Raw genomic sequence first — 22,749 nt, 5'->3', positions numbered from 1 at the left:
TCAAACATCAGGTTCCAGCAGAAAGACATACATGAGAGAAAGATACCCACAGACACATCAAACAGGAAAGCAGCAAGAGAAATTTCACTGGTATTTCAGCCACAGTCTCAATCAAGTCTTATGAGCAAGTCTTAACTTACAAGCAAGACAACAAAAGTATAGAAATGTGAAGGAGAGAGGGAGAAGAAAAAGATAATGCATCCACATTTAGATGCTAAAGTTCTTCAAGAACTAAAAAAAGAAAAAAATAATAAAAAAGAGATGTTCTGCAAGTGCTTTCCCATCATGTTTATCCTTGTTCTAGAAAGATTTATTGGCGACACTACAGTAGAGCACACTAGCTTCTATACCTTATCGGTCAGATGTATCTGATTCGCAATCTCCTCTTGGCATAAAGACATCGCACCTTCCGTAAACACTTCCAATTACACTATATATTTTGGATATTATAAGTAATTATTTTCATTTTACTTTAACCAGTTAATAGTGATTTCAAGCTACACTGGCCAACATTGCAGGTACTCCTCATCAAAGCGTGTGGCAAATCTATAAGCCAGGACATGGTTAACTCCTCACCACATGGTACTTTCTCCTCAGCGCATCTTCTAATGTATCCAAAGGGTAGCTGCACCCCAAGAGCCATACGGGCCAGCTGGAGAGCTCTCTCACAGAAGCTCTGTGAAGGTAAAGGAAAGAGAATCTGCGGGCGACTTGTGATGACCACCAAATCTTAATTCACATGCAGCAAGATGATGGGGAGGAGCCATACATGGCTGAGGAGGTACAGACAGGAGTCACAGCTATTAGGCTCAGCAGAAACTGGAACTCAATGGTACTCATCCAGGAAAGAGAAGGCCAGGCTGATCATCAAAGTACATATGCTCACACTCATTCTGTTCACCTGCTAATACACAAATTACACCACACAGCGTAGAACAACTTGCAAAGGTACAGGGGGGAAAAGGCAGACAACTGAGTATCCGCAGTCCCTAATACTCACCCAACTAGTGTTGAGCATATTGTTTGGACACCTAATTGCAGACTCAAATCCTCTCACACATAAAACTGACTTAGTCCAAGACTCCAAGTAGTCAACAAAACACTGAGGAATACACGGAAATAGAGCACCACCATCATCATCCTCTCCCCCAGATATCTTTTGAAAGGAAAGCTCCTTTCCTCAAAACTAAGGCATCTCTTAGGCTCTATTTTCAGGTGCTGTTTCAAGTCATAGAACCAAAATGGAGAGAGAGCTCTCTGTAATACAGAATACTCATCCACAAGCCTAAAAAAAAAAAACCAAACCACCAGAAAACCCCAAACCAAACAAGAAACAACCAACCAAAAAAACCCCACACCCAAACCCAACCAACCACTGAAACTAATAGGCAGATGTACACTCACATTAACATTCTTGGTACTTCTTTCTGCCTAACACGTTCATTTTCACAGACCTTGTTATAAGCACTAAGCATGAGGTCCATCCAACGAACCTGGACACTGCAAATTCTGTTAGAGCCCTATACCCTCATCAGTACTGTTAGTGTTGCAATAAGGAGATCCTCCTTGTAAGGCATAGGGGCAGAATTAGGCTGAAGAATCTCAAAGTGTAGAGAATTATAGGAACAAAATTCACTAATATTTAGCTATTAGCTAAACTCTACATAATAAATGGAAGTAGTAGTAGAGAGTGAGGTAAGAGAAAGAAAAGCACAAGTCAGTTGGCAGAAATCAGTGAGATGTGACAAAATCTACTGCTTTCAAGGCAATAAACTCTAAATATCCATCCTTCTTCTATACGCTAAGCCAGAAAGAGAAATACATTGCTATTTTTCAGACAAGTAGTTTTCCTGCCTGAAATGTAACCTCATTTTTAAAGCTACAAAGGTATAAACAATCCTTTCAAGCTGCCCAACACAAGCTTACATTCTGCTGTAACTGGAGGACAACTGAAGGTGGCACAGCATCAGTATGGCAACACAATTTTCACCACTGTTCTCTGTCACAGAAGATATTTCTCACCATCTCCCTATGCTTCTCCGCTGAAGATGTGCACCAGCTATAATAAAAATACCACTGCCAAGCTTTCACTTTAAACCATATTGAGACAAAAAGGACGCTCCTTATGCTGGACCTATATTTCAAGACTCTTTCTGCCATGTAACTTTGGTTTCCTTCTTACACTTCTGCTAGGTAAACCCTAACCTCTCTAGAGTAAATGCCTCATCTTTTTCTTTGTGAAATACCTCTCTTGATAAATAATGAAGCAAAGTAAACATGGATAATGGGAGGCATAGTAAGGAAAGATCTCACTGGGTTAACAATAATGTATTCATTTGCTTCTAATTCATACCTGACAGATCTTTGCTTAACGTGGCCTTAAAAGCATTAAGGACAGAAATGCCGCAACCTTACCAAGCAACCTCTTCCCATGCTTTGCTATTCTTCCAGAAACAGCAGCAGTATTTGTAGGACAAGAATCCAGTTAATATTGGGCTAGTGGATGCTAACAAGCTGCATGCAATATCCTCCATATCACAAGATGTACACCATATATGTTTGACAGACAAAGGAACGGAGTGCACCACAAGTAACTTGCCATAGGTCTGCAGAGAAGCCACCTCTCACCCACGGGATATGCCTGGGAATGCAGGTGAGCCTTGAACTAAGAGCCTCGGCAACCCCTCACTAATTTCATTTCCCTCAGTGCTGGGAGTTCCTCTGACAGAAGACACGCTGCGTACGATGGCAGATGCGATCTGCAGTCTCGGCACATGACCCATACCCGAACTGTTCATAAGCCATGGTCTCCAGTCACGTCCCAGCTGCCTAACCCACAGAAACGTGTTCCTGGCCCTCAAGGGAACTTGCACACAACAAACCAAAGACTGTCAGACAAACTAAATAAAAAGAACAGTATCATCACATTGTTGTGCAGTAGGCCAAGCAGGCATCAGCAACAGCTTCAACAATTCAATATCCAGCATTAAAATGATTTTTAAAGTTTAATTAAGATTTCCTCTGTAGATAATTCTGAGCACAAGACAGTGCTGCTGAATTATCTCTAAATAACCACAAGCCCATATCCAGTGAACTTGTGGTACCACTTACGCTTCCAATGGATGCTACCACCATATTGGCAACCACTTCCCCCAAACAGGGAAAGGACAAGGAAAATGGCAGCACAAAAGAATTGCCAGTATTTACAGGGGACTAGTTACCAAAAGTTTGTTTCAAGTTCTGCAGGTGGTGTTGTCATTGCAGGTTAAGCGTAAAGTACAAGACCCACCGAGAGGAAGGTGACAGTCCCCCCCGCAGCACTGCCACCCAGGGAGCAGCCCAGCAGACCACAGCACATGCCTTCAAACCAAAGGCAGCAAAATGGCACTTGCTGTCAGCTGAGGAAGAGTCAGAGAGCATCTGCCCAGCACACAGCACTGACTGCAGTTTTCATAAGGCATCTAAGTTACCATCTCGGAATGAATTTGTCTTCCTATTAGATTTTGAAAAAGACTGTATAAGCAGCAGCAGTGAGTCCATCACCTTGGAAAAGCCCAAAATATTAAAATAAGATGAAACAAAGCACAACTGCAGCACACAGCTGAGACAGAAGGCCCCACATGCAGAACTAGTTTCCAGCCAAATGCAGACTCACCGTAAAGAGATGTCTTCAGAAGCCATTGTTTTGGCCAGACAACCCAGGCACAATCCCAGAAGCTGTTTAATCACATTTTACCAGCAGCAACTTCACAACCTACACCAGAGTCTCCTCTGTATGATACCATCACTAGACACAGATAGAACAGGCAACACTTGAGTGCTCAGAATTAGCTAATTCTTTCAATGCCATTACCAATACAGTATCAAGATGCAATGAAGTCACCAGCCTTGAGCCAATTTAACAGGTTGTTACTGAAAAGGGGATCTAATGCCCTGGGCTCCTCCTTCACCACTGCTCCTGTCAATTATGAGACATCAACTCTAACAGTTGCTGACCTCTTCTGCAAGCCAACTCCAACCACCGACTCCACTCACAATGGAACCAACCAATAAAAGATAAGCCTTCCATGTCTTCTACCAAAATGCCCATCAAACACCAGAGCCGGAGCGACAGGGAGGACATGCCTACATGGCCAGAAACAAAAACAACACGGAGTAAGTCCCCTTTTCAACAGGGACAAGTTGCCAGCCTGGGCTGTCAATGAACTACTGTGCAGCAAACACAAAATTCAAGAAACTGAAAGTCATTCTTGAACTGGTATCCAAAACAAGAATATTTTCTCTTCCCATGCCTGTATGTTACTTGCATTTTTAACTTGGCACCAAACCAAACAATGCAACTTGAAAGTTACCATTTTCTATACAAGCCATGGGGCTACTAAAACACCTTCGTTTTCAGATGTTACAGAGGCATCTCCCAATAAAGTATAAAGACCATTCGCTAAGATGTTCCCTTTTGAAAAACCAGGTTAGAGTCTGCAAGTCTGTCAATAGACGCAAGTAGCCCAATAACGTTAACAGAACTGATCACCTGATTTGGAAATGACAAGAGGCACACTTCAAAATTAACAACTGATGAAGCTTGCCCAGCAGAAGCAGAAAGTCACTGCCTTTCTGGCAGCTTTTGTCAGCCAGTCAGGACACCTCAGACACTCACAATATCACCAGGGTGGCCAGAAGAACCATGAAACAAGATTGGAGAGCAAACTAATCACAAAATCCCCTGGGGACGGAAGGAGGCACAGCAACATAAAGAAGCTTCTGCTGCTCACACAGTGTCTTCGCAATGAGACAGTAACTTCTGTTTCTTTTGCTTCTTCATGCTGAAGACCCTCTACCAGTACAGAATTCTAACTGTACGTCGGAAGATGTTTATTTCAATAAACAGCCTCCAAAGGACAAACAGAGCTTGTAAGAAGAACAGAGAGTTTTTACTAAGGCCTGTAGCAACAGGATGAGGGACAAAGGTTTTAAATGGAAAGAGGACAGGTTTAGATCAGACATAAGGAAGAATTTTAATTTTTATTTTTTATGATGAGGGTGGCACGACCCTGGAACAGGGTACCCAGAGAAGTTGTGAATGCCTCATCATGACGAGTGTTCACGGTCAAGTTGGACAGGACTTTGATCAACCTCATCTAGTGAAAGATGTCCCTGCCATGGGCAGGGGGTTGGACTAAATGATCTTTAAAGGTCGCTTCCAACCCAAACCATTCTGTGATTCTGTTCTACACTTCATTTCTTCCAAGTTTCTATTTTAGATACATACCTGGAAGAAGGATTGCTGCTTGGAAATCTTTTGGTCACCATCACAGACCAAACATTACAGACCAGTCCGCTTCTTTAATGTATTTTGCATCTTTTGTTTCCTTTTGTATCTTGAGTTTCCAAAACAGAGACAAACCTGACATTAAATATCACAGGAATTATCACCATCTTGGATTACTCAGAGAAGATGACTGATTTTATACACAGCTGGTAATGACTTCATGCTATGAACAGACTGCAAGGCCCAGGGACACTGAACAGACAGAAGCTTCATTTTGATGCAAATATCCTCAGGAAGCCACACAAAGGAAAGAAACAGCACATCACGTTTATTTCTGTATCACTTATAAAGAGGTCTCTACAGGAACACTAGCCACCAGGGAGAAGGCTGGAGACTTTCTCTGTTGCTCCCAGGAGTCTAGATTATAAATTTTCCTCCCACTTTAAAAAAATATTATTTTTTTTTTTTACATTAACTCTTGTTTCATCAAACAGTGAAGTTCTCTGCTACCATTTCTACTAGAAGTTTTTTTCTGCATTCAGGGAAAAAAAAAAGTACGCATACACAATCTCTCTGTAACCAAATATAAAACAGTTTCTGGACAACAACAATCAGACACTTCACTCCCAGGTGTACACCCTAAGAGTTGTTCTCTTCTCCTCTCAATTTGAGTAGGATTGGGATTTGCTGTTTACAAATAGCAGTATAACAGGCTTTCTTAACCCCACCATACAGGGAGGACTCTCCCCGTTCTGTCCACATGAATAAAGCACCAGAGAAGATACTCCCTGCCATTAAAAAGAGACACAGCAGTCCTTGACTCACCATAGCAGATGCTACACAACCACTTCAAGACAGCAGCACTTACCCCAAACCGCTATGTCCAACAGGTTCAAACACTGGAATCAGCAGATGCTTATACGCTCACCTCTCAAACACTGCTTAGTATGCATACTCAGTAACCACGACACAACAAGGCAGCAAACATTACTCAGAAGGACCTTACACAGTCATAGCTGTAACTCTGAGGTGCAATTTTTGCTGTAGAAGTCAAGGAAAACCTAGTACAGAAAATGTAACAGACGTTACACCGGCATTTTCTTCCAAGTGAGAGCGTACAACGCTAAAGACCTCCAGCTTCACTGATCACAAGCTCAACTCAATATAGCTAGGAGAGATTAGTGCTTTTGCCTCTCAAGAACATGTAGTCCCCTTCACAAACATGTACTTCCCCAGCCCATTAATTTAACTATTAGGCTTCCTTTGAGACTTAAAAGCAAAATAAAGCCCCTTGGCTTTGCTCGGCCAAGGAGAAACTGGAAAGAACAATGAAGCCCACAAGAGCTATGAGTTCACCTCTTCAGCTCTCCAAGCTGGCAGGTCACAAAACACAAGTTTTTAGAATTAGCTCCTCAACAATCTATAGCATCCTTCTTCATCTATTCCAGGAACATGATCCTGCATGTGAAGAATACAGGTAAGAGTCCAGTCCAAAACAGAACAGCCTCTCGAGTGGGCCTGTGGCAGATCTGGGGTCTCTCAAGAGTCAACTCAGCAGCCTATGCTGCTTTTTGTGGTGAACACAAGCATCCCAGTCCTGTTGCTCAAGTAATGACAATTATTTATTTGAGGCTGAAAAAGCTGTTTGTAAGTGATTAAGCGCGCAATACTCTTCAGCAGTCACCAGATGTCACCACATCTCTGCAGACTCCGAGGGAAACTTAGCAGGCCAAGTGATGGAAATAGAAAAGAAGGGTTCTATCACACATACATAGCTTCAGGTCCAAAGACTAGAAAAAGCAACTCAGTGACCAAGATGATTACGCATCAAACAACTTAACGCATGCATGTTTAAAAGTTAAAGGACCTGGACTGCCAGCTAAGGTAGTGCCTTGCAACTTTCTATCTCAGCCACATGGCTGCTGCTATCTCTTCTTTCTCACTTCCCACCTGAAGCAGAGGTGGATGTATCCTTGCACCTCAAACACCCATACAGGAACACCACCTCTGAAAGCAATCACCAATCCTGCTTCCCAAGACTTCTACAGCTCTTGTGAAACTGAAGTTTGCTCACCACAGTTCGAGGCTGGGTGGAACTGAAACTCTTCGTCATTGCACTCTTACACGTACACAACAACCTTGGTGCCAGATGTTAATGCACCTTCTAAATTTGGTCTCTCACATTAAAACTTCCTTATTTCTTTCATGGATTTGGGTTCCAGCATTTACATTCCACACTGCCACTGGCAAGATCCCGGTTCTGCCTTTTGTATAAGGCAGGACTCAGGCAAAGAACATTCTGCTCACAGGTGATGATCCTGCCTGCTGCTGACATGAACACTGCACCAACATCAGCAATCTTACGATCCATTCTAAAATGGCACTGAAAGCGTCAGAAATAAATCAAACACAGGTTTCTAAATCACTTCCTGTAACATTTTAAAAAACACACAACACCAAGACTCTGCTTCGTCAAAAGGGACTGCAGAACACGCACACACATGCACACCCTTCTTGGTCAAGGGGAACTGCAGCACCCGCCCCAAAAATATCCATGTTTGCTTTTCTCCAGTTTAGTGACCTCCCTGTCCTTCTGCTCCTTCTGCTGGAAACAGTATCAGTGCTGTGCACATCTAGCCTCCCCTATCCAGCAGTACCCAACAAAACGCCAAATATTTGGCCCGATGGGATACAATAGCACCCCCAAGTTCTAGTCACGTTCCAGGTCCTAATGCAGTAGATACACACACCCACAAAAGTGAAGAGTCTCTGTCCAGAAAGTGATGTTGTGATATTACATCACCTCTAGTGATGCCTACAGGGCAAAGCGGCTGTTGTATCTTCTCAGCAGCCATGCATGAATCAGTGACACTCAGACCCGTAGTGTCTAAACTCTCAGCTGTACAAGACCCCATAATTTCTTCCAGGAACAGGGAGCGCTAAACATCCGAGCTCCTTCCTCTCTGTCATAGCAGGCCTAACAAGGCACGACCAAGTGTTGCAGCCAATGTACACATGCACAATAGGCCTTGCATTTAAAAAAAAAAACATAGGCTCACTGAGTGTCCACCACACGGCCCGTTCACACAGGTCTGCTGACCCACACTGTTCCAGGGAGAGGAGCCCAGGAGCAGGCCGCTATTACCAAATCAATTTGTGCAGGCTGCTCAGACATCTCCCTTCCTACGGGACTTTCAGATACGAAGGACACTGCACAGTCTCCACAAAAAAGAGGCAACTAGAAGCCAGGCCACAAAACACACAAAGAGTTTTTGGTAAACTGTAGGCTTGACAACTCTGATTTAAATCTTCACTTCTCTTTGAACAGAATAAAAGGAACAAAGAAAGAGTTCAGCAGAAAAAAAAGAAAAAAAGACTGGGAGGAAAAGAAGCTAAGAAAAAAAGACATGGTGGGAATTTAAGAAGTCCACTGATACAAAGAGATGTTGTCAACACAGGGCTTAAGGACCCATGCAAGCCTCAGCCTACTCCCCCGCCCCCTTCCCAAATGAGAGCAAAATCTGCTCTAGGTTGGAAACTCCTGCAAAGTACCTTGATTTCAAGCAACTGAACCCATGCACTGATAGCTATGACTCAGAGTAACACACGTGTTTTTAAGAGCCTAGAGCAAAACTGGAGATTGTGGTCCATTACACATTAGAATGTAGCATTGCATCTCTCACCAATACTGGTAGGGGCAAGATGGCATGCTTGGAGCTGTAGTGTCTTCACAGTAGAATGGTTTCACTGTGGAGAACATTACTAGCACCCCTCTAAACCAGTTCACCCACCGTTCAGAAGGCCGGCAATAATTATAACAGAAGAAAAGAAAGAAAGGTTTAAAACAAGAGGAGAAAGGCCTTTAAAGCAGAGGAAGGACAATCACTTACCTTTCAAAAGGGGCTGGAAAGTTGGAATTTCCTGCAGTTTTATGACATCTGGATCATTGCTGACATGCCGGGAGGATTGTGTTCCTGGGGCTACCACCACAATGTCGTCCATTTTTGCTCGTTGCTTGGCTGGCGATGGAGAGGCTGCAAAGATTTGTGATGAAAAAAAATCAGTCAGCAGACTCCATGAGAACTCAATTCTAACCAAACGCTGCTATGTTTAACGTCGCACAGGTGCATTTTTTACAGTATAAACACATCACGGAGATCACTGAAGAACTGTGAGCTCCCTTCACACGCTCCCTCTTGGGAACACGGTATGCTCAGCAGAAATTATTCAGAATCGGGGAACAGCCGATTGTGCAACACCTGCACCACGGACACCCCCGCACCCCGGGCACTGCACCCCGCTCCCTCCCCACACCCCCGGCCCGGGCCCTGGGTGCACCCACCCCGCCGGCTCTGCCCCCGCCGCCCTCCCTGAGGCAGGGCCGGGCCGCCGCCGGCTGCTGCCCCGCACAGCGACAGCCGCTCCCTTCCCCGCAGCAGCAGCCGCCGCCCCTCGCCTCGGCGCCGCGCCGGGCCGCCGCAGAGCCACCCCTCCCCGGGCACCCCGGGAGCCCCGCTGCCGCGGCCCCCTCCCTCCCGGCCGCCCACAGCCGACCGGCGTCCCCCTCCCGCCTCGGGACGCGGCGGGCACAGACCTGAGGCGCTGGGCTCGCCCGGGCGGCTCTCGGCCTCCGCGCTCTGCTCCGCTCCCATGGCGGCGGCGCCGCCGGCCTCCGCCTCTCCCGGCTCCTGCAGCGCGGCGGGCAGCGCCGCTCCCGCGGCCGCCCCCGCCGCCCGCCCACGGGGCTTCCGGCTGCGCCGGCCGGCGTCTGCGCCCGGGTCACGGGCAGGCCCCGCCCGGCACGGCACGGCACGGCGCGGCGCGGCGGGCAGGCGGGGCTCCGGGTGGAGGCCGCGGCGCGGATGGTGCCTGCGGCGTCCCCGCGGGCTGCCGGCGCCTGGGCCCGGCCCTCCGGTCAGGCGGGAGCGGCGGAGAGCGCGCGCGGGGGCTCGGCGGGCAGAACAGCGCTGATTATTTTTTTAATTAGTCATATTAATTTTTCTGCCTTAAGGCAAACCCGCCAAACCGCAGGGTCTGCGTCCCAGCCTGCCCGGTCAAGTCGCCCCCGGCAGGGCCACGCCGCAGTCCCGCGCCTGGCTCGGCGGTGCCGCAGGCCCCCGCCCCCCGCCGAGGCAGGCACCGGGCAGGCGCCCAGGGCTGCCGGTGTCCCCGGGCCCGCAGCGAGGTACGAGCAGCCCGGACCCGAAGTTCACAGGCACCCCAGGTTGGGGGGGGGGGGCGTGACAAGGGGAAGGAAACGTACTTTGAGGCTCCCGGCTGGTTGCTCCCCGTGTGACAGGCGGCTCGGCAGCGCGCAGCGGGGCTGTGCAGGGACACGGGCGGTGCAAGCCCCGGCCGCGCCCGCTCCCCGCTCCCGCGCCGTGCCCAGCGGCAGCTCTGCGCCAGCTCCCCATCGTTCCTCCCAGCTGCCTTCGCTAACTGACACCAAAATGTAATTCAACACAAAAACAATGCTCCGATTTCGTGGGAACTGCACGGCACGGCTGTCACCGAGATGAAGGTAATCCCCCTCCAACAGGACCTTTTGCTAGCTGTAGGCTGTACCTTTCTTTCAGCTACCTGAACAACTGCTTGATTCCTGCCGAAATAACAAATAAATAGCATGAAAGCAATGTAGTTAATCTGGGGGAACAGCAAACTATGGCTGGCACAATTTGGTTTACAGACCTGAGTTCCTAATCTGCAATATGCACACACGTGATTAAAGTCACACCCACGAGTAGTCTCGGTGGCTTTTAAGGAGGAAGTGGTAGTGTTTTAAGATAAATGCAGTTTTTAAAGATAAAGTGCATGATGTCCGTGGGGCTACAGCCTAACCAGTGCTTGCCACAGTGTCATTTGACATTATCCATCAGTCTCGGACAAATTTTAAAATGGGCTGCATCAGATCAGCACATTTAACTTGCATCCTTTCTGCTTCTGTGTAATGGACTTCCTACTCCTCCCTGACGTGTTTTCATTTATTACGTTGGAAGTGTGACTTTGCCATGCATCACCACCCAAGAAGAGTTTTAATTTACCTACCAACCAACAGATGTGTCTACCACATGAGATTTCATCATTGAAAACATTACTAAAATAAAGGTATATCTGAAAGCTTTAGTTGTGTAAGTGAATTCTTTATTTTGCCTCTAATGTGGATTTAACAGAGGTCCTCTGTAGAGTCCTGCAGCCAGTAACTAATGCACCTGAAACAGCGTATGGTTGTACATACCTGCATTAGAATATATAAATCTGATGTTTGTATCACCATGATCCAAGCAACTGAAGGGCCTCAGAAAATATTTTGTATCATTTCTTATCAGTTTCATTCTTCCTTTATGACTTACTCTGTATATTCAGTGCTTGACAAATTAACTGTTTGAAACTATCTGGTGTATTAAATATGTAGGTGCATGTTTCTCAGAAAAGCCTGGTTAGGGCTTAAAGGCAGAAGCTGTGCATGGGGATAACGTGACACCAGAATAGCCCTGACCTGCCTGCCCCTGCGTCCGAGGTGTCACCTCGGTGTGCAGTCCCAGTCAGATGGTGGCAGTTCCCTTGGCCTCGTGCCTGCCACTGAGCAAGCTGGGTCAGGAGCCACACTCCTAGCCTCTCCAAGACTGGTTTACAATGACTAGTCTGGGGGCAAAGGATTTGACTATATGTGAGTGTATGTCAGTGTGAATACCACCCACAAACATTCTTACATACCTGTGTTTGAAGTTCCTGTTGTCTTTGCCCAGGTGTTTCACCCTGGAGGGCACCAGCTCCCAGGCTGAGAGGTGCTGTGCAGAGGCAGGAAAACACCTCCAGTGAATTCGCACTGTGATGCAGGGCTGACAGGGTCCCGCCATCCTCCCCTCTCTCAGCCTCCCTTCCTTCCCACCTCAGTGGGGAGGGGAGCACAGCAGCCACTGGGCAAGGCTGGCTCTCTTCTAGGCAGTGGCAGTGATTTCTACATGGCTTTTGATGGACCTCAGCTTCCCTGCACCTCATCAGCCTTGGTTGAGGTGCATCTGCTCTCTCCAGGGAGACTGAGTGCCCACCCTGCAAAGAAGAGGCGGGAAGGAGGGAAAGAAGCAATGGTGGCTCGACCAGGGCAATCTTGTCATCCCGTAGCATCTTTTCATAATATGTATCACATCAGCCCTTTCATACTCCCATAATCATCTATGCCTGTCTCTGCGCAGGTCTGCACGTTCACTATCATTCCAGTACCCCCAACACACAGTGGTATCCCAAAGGTCCCAGTGAAGAACCATATTCTTCACCCTTCAGTTACAATCACCCCAACATCAAATGATTAAGGGAATAATTAATAAAATCAAATGTATCGTTAGAAGTTTTACTTTAAGACAGTTGAAACAGAAGAGTTGTTAATGGTTAATCCAAGATATAAGTATTTTGTTTGCCATGCTAAGTGCTTCGTTAAGCACCTGGAAATCCTTTGAAAGAGTAACTTCAAAAGGAAGCACCCCCACAAGATAGATGAGCTTACTGGACCTTCTCCATAAGGAATGAGTTCCATAAAAACTAGGGGAAAAGTAATTCTGGCAGAGGGAGATCACAACTACTGACTCACTGACCACCAACCCCAGACCCAAAAGGAAGTTGAGACTGACCATGCAAACTAGTTAACATGAGAAGCAAGAGAATTACTTGACAAACAGAAAACTGAGTATTAAATAATGAAGGAATTAATGTAACTTGTAACCAATGAAGGCTGATGTCTTTGCTTGATGAACGGTATAAATAATGTAAAGTTTTGATGATCGGGGAGCTAGCCATTTGGGGGTTACCACCCTGCTCCCCGCTTTGTACAGACTAGAAAAAAGAAATTGAAATCCCTTGACTCGGTGTGTGAATTGGTACTGTACATCAGGCAACGAGCCCACTTACTTGGGGCCAAAAGTCCAGCCAGACCTTCAGCTTGGTTTTTTGTGCTTCTTTCAGCTCAGCTTCTCCCACCACCACTATGTAAACAAACACAGGTGGCAGCCGTGACTTAGCCTAACACATAGCAGAGGTAATATCTATGCTTGCTTTTCATCTTCGTTCCCATAGTTCGTTCACTGTATGATACGGTTAACAGGTGACACCTTAAACATCCACATTCACTTATAGTCTTTTCTTTTAACAGTGAATACAATTTTACGAGTTTACCAAAAGAGAGAAATGTGTCTAGAAACAGACATTTTCTTAAATAAGTGCAGCTGAAAATTTCAGAAAACAACTCACCAAGAACGCAAAAATCACTACAAAACATTAGGAATTGCCCCAAACTGGCCATGAGATGAGATGAGATGGTGGGCTCAGTCTCTTAAAACACGTCCAAATAAAAGCCGACACCCACCTGTATTAACAAGGAGATGGGGATTGACTGGGCATGAAGAACATCTACCAGCTGCCTGACCCTTGGCATGAGTCCATGGTGTCCGGCGCAGCTCAGGGCAAGCGGCAGGGCAGTGCAGTGCAGGATGTGCCCTTGGTGCTGCTGTTGCTGCCTGCACCGCGCCCCTTCCAGGGAAGGATTTCAGAGAAGCAAGAAATCACCTCAAGTTAAGTTTCTTTCTTTAAAGTAGACAGCAGATGTCTGCCAGAGACGTGACCAGACTCCTTGTTTCCATTATCCTACTCTAACCATTACAACATGTATAATAGCCTGCCCTTTGGTACCTCTTCATGTCCATCCCAAAGAGAAAACGCCTTTAATTTACACACAACTGTGTTATTCTAAGTGCTCATAGTGTTCTCTTCCTTCTCTCTAAGGATGAGAAACTTGAAAGAGAAGGAATACACCTTCCCAACTTTTTATGCCTTGTGCCCTTTACTCTCTGGGCCACTTCTTACCCTGAAACTGTGCCACTCAAAAAAAAAAAAATTTCCAAGGGAAACCATTACTTAAGCAAGCAATGGCACTAAGGCTATTGAGGGAAGACTGGCTAAGCCGCCAGTCCGTGCTGCCAGCAGCCAGGCTGCAGCAGCTCCGGCCGGTAAGTCGGGCCGCCTGTGCACAGACGGCACCGCGCGCTGTCCGCCAGGGCCGGTACGCGCCGCCGCGGGCTTCCCCGTCAGCCTCCAGCGGCGGGTCCCGGCCGGCGGGGCGGGGCGGGGCGGGCCAGGCTGCACGCAGAACCGCGCCGCCACCGCCGCCTGCGCCCGAGGAGCCTCCCCGCGCGGTGTCCGCTTGGCGCCCGGGGCCGGCGGGCGGCTGGAGGAGCGTGATGGCCCCGCCGGGCCGGCAGCCCGAGCCCCGCTCCCGCCGCGCCACCTCCCACGGCCCCGCCTCCCGGACGTGCCGCGGCCCGGGGCACCCCCCGCCCCGCCGCCCCGCGCAGCCCGCCCGGCCCCGCCGCTGCCGTCCCGCGGCCCGAGGGTCCCCCCGAAACACGTCCCCGCCCCGGCAGCAGAGGAGGCGTCGCGGCTGCCGGCGCTGCGGGGAGCTCGCCGCCAAACCCGGCTGCCGGCGGAGCAGGGTGCCGGGGCCGCCGGTGCCAGGTGTCGTCACAGCCCGGCGAGGGCACCCCCCGCCCCGAGCAACCATGCCTGCCGGTAGCAGCCGGTGGCTGGTTCGCCTGCTGGCGCTCACCTGTCTGGTGGCCGACCCATCCCTGAGCCAGGAGTGCTCCACGGAGAAAATGGAAAACACCATCATCGATATAAATTTATCGCTGCCCGAGGGCGTCAGGAGCGCCGAGCCGGTGCGCGCCCGGGACCCGGCGGCGTGTGTCCGCGCCTGCTGCTCGGGGGCGCCGCTCGCAGGTAACCGGCCCCGCTCCGGGATCCTCTGTCCGTACGTACCGACCTCGGGAAACTGCTTGGGAAGTCCGGGCTCGCGTGGTATTCCGGGGCTGCTGGCTGCGTTCGGCGCTGAAAGCTTAATTTATCCTCTGCGTGCGGCTGCTGGCCCGCCGTGCCAGCGGGGTGCTACATCCCAGCGGTGGACCCCCCCCAAGGTCAAGAAAATAGCTGTGGCAAAGTAAGGATGGTGGTTTTAAACGTGAAAACCTCTCCGATCCCTAGACCCTCAGATGCATAAACTGTGTTCAGCAGAAGGGCTGCGTTTAGTTTTAGCCAAACCCGAGAGCGGTCACCCTTCCCTGAGACCGTGGCTGTGCGTTAGCTCCTGGAGCAGTAGGATGTAGGGCAGGGAGTAGAAATGACGGTGGTAAGCGTGACACAGCCACCCCCCCCACCCCCCGCAAGCAGCAGCAGGCCAAGCAATTCCTGGGATGTGATAGGGAAAAGCGTATAAATAATTTCCTTCCCCATGTGTATATCGAGGAGGTTTTCAGATTTATCAGGATTTGTAAGTGAGAAATTGTTAGATAAAGTGGTGCCAGTCTGGTATGGGTGAGGGGAGGATGACGGATTTGACTCATTATTTCCCCAAGTTTATCTGTACAGGAAGAGGAAGGTGTGACCTTTCATGTATTGGCCCTGGGCCATTCTTCTTCAGTCCTGGGCTGTTTTTCCTGTAGAAATGTTTCTGTAGTTAGTAGTTTTCCTCTTACTCACATGAGAAGAAAGTAATTTAAAAAACTAGAGCTTATTATCAAGATGCCCTAAAATTCTTATTGCCGAAACACGTATTTATCATGTTTTACAGGAGACAAGAAGTGTAATTTGATGATTTTTGATGCTCGAAGGACAAGCGCACATCCAAACTGCTACCTGTTTTACTGTCCTAGCACAGAGGCTTGTCCAATGAAACCCGCAGCAGGACTTGTCAGCTACAAGATAACTAGAGGTAAATAACAGTAAAGTCCCTGCACTAGGTGACTTTTCCACCTGTGAGTTTTCAGTAGTGACCAGAAAATGTTTGGGGGTTGTGTTTTTAGTAAAGTGTTCCAAACCAAGTACTGTAATTTGAAAATGCTGCTTTTTTCCTTTGTGGAAGATGGGTGGGCAGCTGTGTGGTGAGCTCCTGTGTGAAGCTCCCAGCTTCCCAGTTGGAATAACATCCCAACTCTTATGAAATTCCTTCGCATTAGATTCAGAACTCCTCATAATTTTCCCTTGCTTAAAACAAAAAGAAGCCATTTCCATCTTAGTATATTCAAGAAGGAAAATTTCCTGTATGTAATGCTGAAGAGTATCACTGAAAACAATGGAAGTACCATGCCCTTGTATAAGCTGTCTGTGTATCCAAAGGATCCATGCTACGCTGATGAATACCATGTACACACAGAGGCAGAAACACTGAGCAAATGTTGGGCAAGCCTTGGAGCGCCACTGTGATGGTGCTGAGTAAATGGCAATAGTAATCATTATTTTCTGCTTTCAGTTAGGGAACCTGAAGTGCAGATGTAAACTGTCTAAACTCAAAACTTTATGGCATGTGGGCTGCAAACCCAGAAATCTCTCGCTGTCGTGTGCTGTGGGATTTTTCATAGCAAGTCTTACTTGTTGACTGACGTTGACTTGCACCAGACCTGTTTGAACAGCTCAGATAAGAAACTGATAATTAGGCTGTCCTGCCAAGAGTTCACAGGGTGGTTTCAGTGCGGCTGCTTGAGAGAGCAGAATTTTCCTATTTCCAGAGACTGAACTTTGGCTGAAAAAGAGAACTTTTCCAAGAGCAACTATGCAAGGAGTGGCAGCAGGATATGAAGAAAGATTATTCACATCATGTTACCAAATACTTTTGTGCAAGAACAATCACACAGGAATTGGGCAAAGGCAATGTGCAACAAATGAATTGCATGCTTGTAAAATTGTTGTTAGAACTATTCTTTTCTCCAGCTCCTCCTTACCTGGAAGATTATAGGGGTTTCAAAGAATGAAGCAAGAAATATAACTGTACATCTGCTTTCGTTCTGCATGTAGTGTAATGCTCAGTTAACAACTTGATTGCATGTACCATCTCTTTTACATTTTACATTTTTTAGCTTCTGTGAACATGGAATTATGGAAAGGTTATGCTAGTTTACTTTATGTTCCTGATAGGTTTTCAAAGGTAGTACCTGAGCAATGTTGGTACTGACAAACGTTTCAAGCTTCATTTTTTCATATGAGAATCTGCATGTGATTACACTGAAAGCCAAACTAAAAAGGGGAAAGATAATTTACTAGTAATAAGGCAACTTAAAATGCTGATCTTATGTTAGTAATTTAATTTTGTTTGTTCTTTTTTTAACTATTCTTGTGGCTGATAACTAATGGAAACAACCTGTGGCTTGGGAAGTAAAACATTTCCTTGTCCCAGCTGCAAAGAGCTATTGCTAAAAAAGAACTAACATTTCTGGTTTCTGCTGTTCATGTACTTTTGTGCTGCTTGCCTTTTCCACCCCACTAAGATACTCAGGCAAGATTGAGGGGTTCTAGCAAAGTATGCTCAGGAGGTGTTTAGTTGGTTTTTTTTTAAGGGTGACAGCCTGAAGTTTGGTTTCTAATGCAGTTTATTGGATTTGAGCTATCAGCAGGACCATTTTATTTTTTGAATCTCTTCTGAATGTTTGACTTGCATAGTGCCCTTGTTCTTTCTTATCAACAAGCATATCTGTTCTAGTACTCCAGCTGTACCTTGTGTATGACAGTTTTTGGCAATTGCATTTTGAAGCTTGTAGTCTAAAATGGAGACAAAGAATACTATAAAATCAATATTTGATGCTCAAAAGGTGGAGTAGAGTTAGCTAATGCAGGCAATTACATTACTTATTCTGAGTGCTGCAGAGTAGCAGTGATACTTAACGCCTGTGTGGGACTCGTCATGTAGCCTCCCTGTGCTCCCTCCACATGTCCTTTGAGTGCTGCGTGAATCATAGATTCATAGAATGGTTTGGGTTGGAAGGGACCTTAAAGATCCCTTTAGTTCCAAGCCTGCTGTCAAGGGGGGTTGTCCACTAGACCAGGTTGCTCAAAGCCCCATCCAGCCTGGCCTTGAACACTTCCAGGGATGGGGCATCCACAGTTCCTCTGGGCAACCCATTCCAGTGCCTCACCATCCTCACAGTAAAGAATTTCTTCCTAATATCTAATCTAAAACTTCCCTCTTTCTGTTTAAAGCCATTCCCTCTAGGGAATGTAGGCCTCACTACATGGCCTTGTAAAAAGTCCCTCTCCAGCCGTCTTGTAGTACCTTTAGGTACTGGAAGGCCACTGTAAGGTTTCCCTGGAGCCTTCTCTTCTCGAGGCTGGACAACCGCAACTCTCTCAGCCTGTCCTCATCGGAGAGGTGTTCCAGCCCTCTGGTCATCTTCATGGTCCTTTTCTGGACTTGTTCCAGCAGGTCCCTGTCCCTCTGATGTTGTGAGCCCTGGAGCTGGATGCCGCACTCCAGGTGGTGCCTCATGAGAGCAGAGCAGAGGGGGAGAGTCACTGTCTTTGACCATACAGTTTCTGATTATGCATATAATATATTTTTATATTATGTAACAACTGATAATTTGTTATTTATAGCCACTCTTCTAAAAAGAGAGTATGGCTTTTGTCTAAGTCAGACCTTGTGGTCGGAGTCTATTATCTCTGTTTAGGATCTTACTTTGCAAGCAAGCTGGTGCTTGACTGGAAGGTTAGGATAAAGATTGGTGTCTGTGATTCAAGTGAAGTATTTGCTGTGCACTTGTTTAAAGTGTTGATAGCTTTGGGGTTTGTTTTGGGTTTGTTCGGGGGTTTTTTTTGCACTTCATTTTTTTGTGGAGTCTTAAGACTTGGATATATGTACTAAAAAGCAGCCAAGTAAGCTTCTGTGCATGTATAATAAAACTGAAATATATCCATTCCTCTAGATAATATTTCTACTTGAAAAAAAAGTGACAATGAAAATGTCATGGGCTTTTTGTTATTTATTTAAATTCCAGTGCAATTGACAAACCTTTTTGCTTCTATAAAAAAAGGGATGAAAGTCAGTACTACATGATAATATATCTATAAAATAATTATAAATGTAAACTTTATATACATATGTATTTATATATACAAATAGGAATGATAACAATTAGCCAGTCTTTCCAAGAGTTCATGTCATCCAAAGTCTTTTGATAATACCTGTGTAGAATCAGGTAGCTGCTAGGATTATTGTTTGTATGGAATTTCTGCCACATAACACTTGTCCTGCTTCCAAATACTGCTAAGCGACATTCACCCACCCGTTTTGCATGGAATATGTATCAACTTTTGAAAAAATTACAAAGTGTAGTCTGCTTCTGGTGGAGGTCTTCACTGCAAATACCTGGCAGGCTCCTGGAGCAGTGTCTTTCTTCTAGCCAGGCAGTAGAAGCTCAGGTCTTTCCTACAAATCAGTATGTGATTAAAAGGGCCTACAAAATGGGGATATTATTGCCACCTTGTATCATAAGACAGTTTTTCTACGTGAATTGAATTGTGTCAAGCAATCACAGGGTACTTGGATATTAAAAGAAAGGGTAGTATATAATCACCTTGGCTAGGTGCAAATATGTGCACCTAACAAAAGTGAGGTTGGTGATATGTACTTCTTACCTGATAGAGGCTGAGAATAGTTTGAAGGCAATGGGCCTACTCACTCTGCTTTTCACCTCTCGATAAATGCTTCCCTGCATGCAGTATAAGTGTAAAACAATCAGATTGGGATGATCTCACTGCACAGGTGAATTCTGTAAGAAGTTACAGTCAGGGTCTGATGTGCCTGGGCTAAAGGCTGACAGGTCTTATGACACAGACAGAATTTAGAAGTCACTCTGCACGTTTCAAAGAAAGGAAGATCATGATGCCTCGTTAGTTTCATTAGTTGCTTTCTGGAGCACCCTTATATCACTTTTACTAAGAAATACAACTAGACTAAGCCTGTGGTAGTCAAAAATAAATTTAATAAATACTGGTATTTCCTTTCTGTTTCCAGACACACATGCCCCAGAAGATACATCATTCAAAAGTGAGGACATTTCTTCAAATGAATATTCATCTTCAGATGCTGGAGCCGTTATTTCTCGCAGTCAAACTAGCCATCAGAATCTTAGTGCTGCTTTGCAACAATCTGCCTTTCATCAGGCATCTGAACTCCTGAACCATGTGGTCAAGCATTTAGATAACATTGCATTTCATACAGTTTTTCGTGAATCTCAAAGGGCAGAACATCCTGAGAGCTTAGACCCCACCCCAAGTCAGAAAGCAGTTAACGTGCCACCAAACATATCTTCTGCTGTTCAGATTGGAACCCCCTCAGCTTTGTTCCCCACCATCCAGTCTAGCGCTCCTGAACCCACTAGTACTACTTTTGTTCCTGTGCCTACGAGTACCATGCGACTGGAGTCTCATACAACCTCTCTGCATCCTGGTGGTGCTAAACCTACAACTGTCACCACCACCACAGCTACTTTTCCACCTACTGTAGCCACTAGAGCTAAGCCTGGTATTCTTGCCACCAGCATGGCTGTTACTCACTTTCCTCTTTCCAGTCCCACGACTTCTGCTTCTACTTCTGCAATCAAGTGGATGACCACGAATTCCAGATCTGCTACTGCCCCACCAGGGCTAAGAACTTCAGCCAGCCCTCCTGAGCCAACAGTTGTCTCTTCCAACCATACCAGCCACATAACACTCCTCTCTTTTTCCGGTTTCACTCTGTCTACTAGCAATTCCCCCACATCTTCCCAAAATGACCCTCAGGGTTATGACCCATTGGATGCAGAAAGCTACCTGCCAGAGAGTGCTCTGAGAGGGAAAGGTGTCATTCAGCTGGGAGAAAAAAGCAGCCTTGTGGCAGCTTTGCTTTTTGGGGTGATATTCTTGTTACTAGTTATTGCATTGACAGGGAAGAAAATATACGAATCTCTTCAGAAGAGGCATTATACCAGGCTGGATTACTTGATCAATGGAATGTATTCTGACATATGATGGGAAGAGGGAACAAGATTATGAGGACCATCTCTCATCTCTGAGAGGACAACTCTGAAACAGAAGAGTAGGTATTGAAATCTCGGAAGAGGATGGATTCCTTTTTCGGCCACTAATGGGAAAGCGGCGGATGGCTTTGGTGGGGAAGAAAACTGCTTTTTCTACACTGAACTATAATGTCTGTCATTTTTGATTTATTACTGAATTCTGAAAATAAACACTCAAATCCAAGTTAAGCAAAGAAGGTCTTATATTTAAGAAAAAAAACATTTCAAGAGCTTAATTTGTAGTGTGACAAGATCAGTGGAATAGAAGCGCACCTAATAAATTGAGTGCATGTGCAGCACGTGGGTGTTTTCAGTGCTATTTGCACCAAACTCCATGGTGTTACACGATTGTCTAGCAGTCCTATTTACTCTATTTGTAGCCTTAAAGGAGTACTTAGTTGTAGAGCTGTGCATTCAAATGGTTTTAGGTACAAACAGTAAGAATTGTAGCACACATAACATGGCTTAATTTTCCTTAGCTACATGTAGTTTATGGATATATGTTTATCTTTAATGTTTCTTTCTGCATACATCACAAGCTGTCCTTAAAACCACATGCTGCAAACCTGAATGTGCCTTTTCTAAAGAGCTCACCACCTTGTAGCACATAGGGTTTTTGCAGTATGTATCCAAGAGAATGAGTTTTTCCGCTATCAAAGTAAAGCAAGCTGCAATCAAGCTCTTCCATGACAAATGGCATGACCAAGTGACTTGGCATATGCACAAGAGAGAATCTGTTCTAGTACACCGAAATCCCTGACAGTTGAGACTCGGCACCTGATCATAGAGCAGGCAGAAACTTGTGAAGGGTCATAGCAAAGACAACAGCTGTGTTGTTGGCAGAAGATACACAGAAAGCTGTGGTCTCCATTTGCTGAACATCTAAGTTTTAAAGGAAAGTGGTGGCTGTAGGTAGGGTGTTGTAGGTGTTGTAGGAGGGTGCCTGCCTCAAAAAGTTTCCTGCAGTCGGCCGGAGCAGATGAACAAGGCTGCGTTATCTTAATGCTTCTGGCATTCTCCTACTTTCCTCATCAGGCTGGTGGCTCTTCAAATAGCTGCTTGCAACAGTGCTGGACTTGCTGTCCCTCCTGGACACACAGAGCTCTTGCTGACTGTCAAAGCACACCCTCTTCACTTCTAGGGTCATCTTCATGTGACTGGTAATAAGCACAGCTGCTCCGTCTGATCTTCAACAGCAACGAGAGAGGAGTGGGAGCGTATGTGAGCATCTGCTGCCCACTACACAACTTCCAGTTTGTATTATCCACATTTCCCTTCACATACACCCAGTTTAAACTTGTTTTTAGAATGAAAGACTAGATTTCAAAGTATCCATGTGGCAGGCAGCATAATCAACAACAAACATCAAGACAGAGAAGGAAGGGTGCGTCGTGAGTACAAGGAATTAATTCTATTGCAAAATATGAAACGTGACTCATGTCCAAGAGGTTCTTAGATCTGTCAAGCTTAGTGCAGTGGGAAGCAGGCGTGATCCAAAAATGGCCTCAAGGCAAGTTTTCTGAGAGCTCTAACAATACCTTTATGCAGAAAATTCTCTGAAAATTCCATTATTCAAAGATCAAAGAAAAGCCAGTATTCCTTATGTCAGGAAGT

The 22,749-nt window shown here is 46.2% G+C and overlaps 2 protein-coding genes across 3 annotated transcripts in view; one reads left to right on the top strand and one right to left on the bottom strand.

Moving 5' to 3' along the window:
- Window positions 1–11,220, bottom strand: part of BORCS5 (BLOC-1 related complex subunit 5) — a 78,205-nt gene extending 66,985 nt beyond the window's left edge. Inside the window, exons 1-2 of one of the 2 annotated variants that reach the window (XM_037390014.1) lie at window positions 10,533–11,220; window positions 9,160–9,303 (exon numbers count right to left, since the gene is read on the bottom strand). In XM_037390014.1, the coding sequence (XP_037245911.1) occupies window positions 9,160–9,303; window positions 10,533–10,683 (295 nt within the window). In that variant the 5' untranslated portion in view covers window positions 10,684–11,220. Of the gene's footprint in view, window positions 1–9,159; window positions 9,304–9,863; window positions 10,023–10,532 lie in introns of those variants that run through there. The other variant, XM_037390015.1, reaches the window with a different exon arrangement.
- A 3,400-nt stretch (window positions 11,221–14,620) lies between these two features.
- On the top strand, window positions 14,621–21,319 carry MANSC1 (MANSC domain containing 1). The gene is made up of 3 exons (XM_037390483.1): window positions 14,621–15,034; window positions 15,882–16,022; window positions 20,094–21,319. The coding sequence occupies exons 1-3, from the start codon at window positions 14,815–14,817 to the stop codon at window positions 21,086–21,088; spliced, it is 1,356 nt and encodes a 451-aa protein (XP_037246380.1). The 5' UTR covers window positions 14,621–14,814; the 3' UTR covers window positions 21,089–21,319.
- The last annotated feature ends 1,430 nt before the right edge of the window (window positions 21,320–22,749 follow it).

This window comes from Falco rusticolus, chromosome 5 (assembly GCF_015220075.1).
Source record: "Falco rusticolus isolate bFalRus1 chromosome 5, bFalRus1.pri, whole genome shotgun sequence".
NCBI lineage: Eukaryota > Metazoa > Chordata > Aves > Falconiformes > Falconidae > Falco > Falco rusticolus.
Note: the sequence above shows the minus strand (reverse complement) of the source record. Positions and strands in the feature narration are given on the sequence as shown.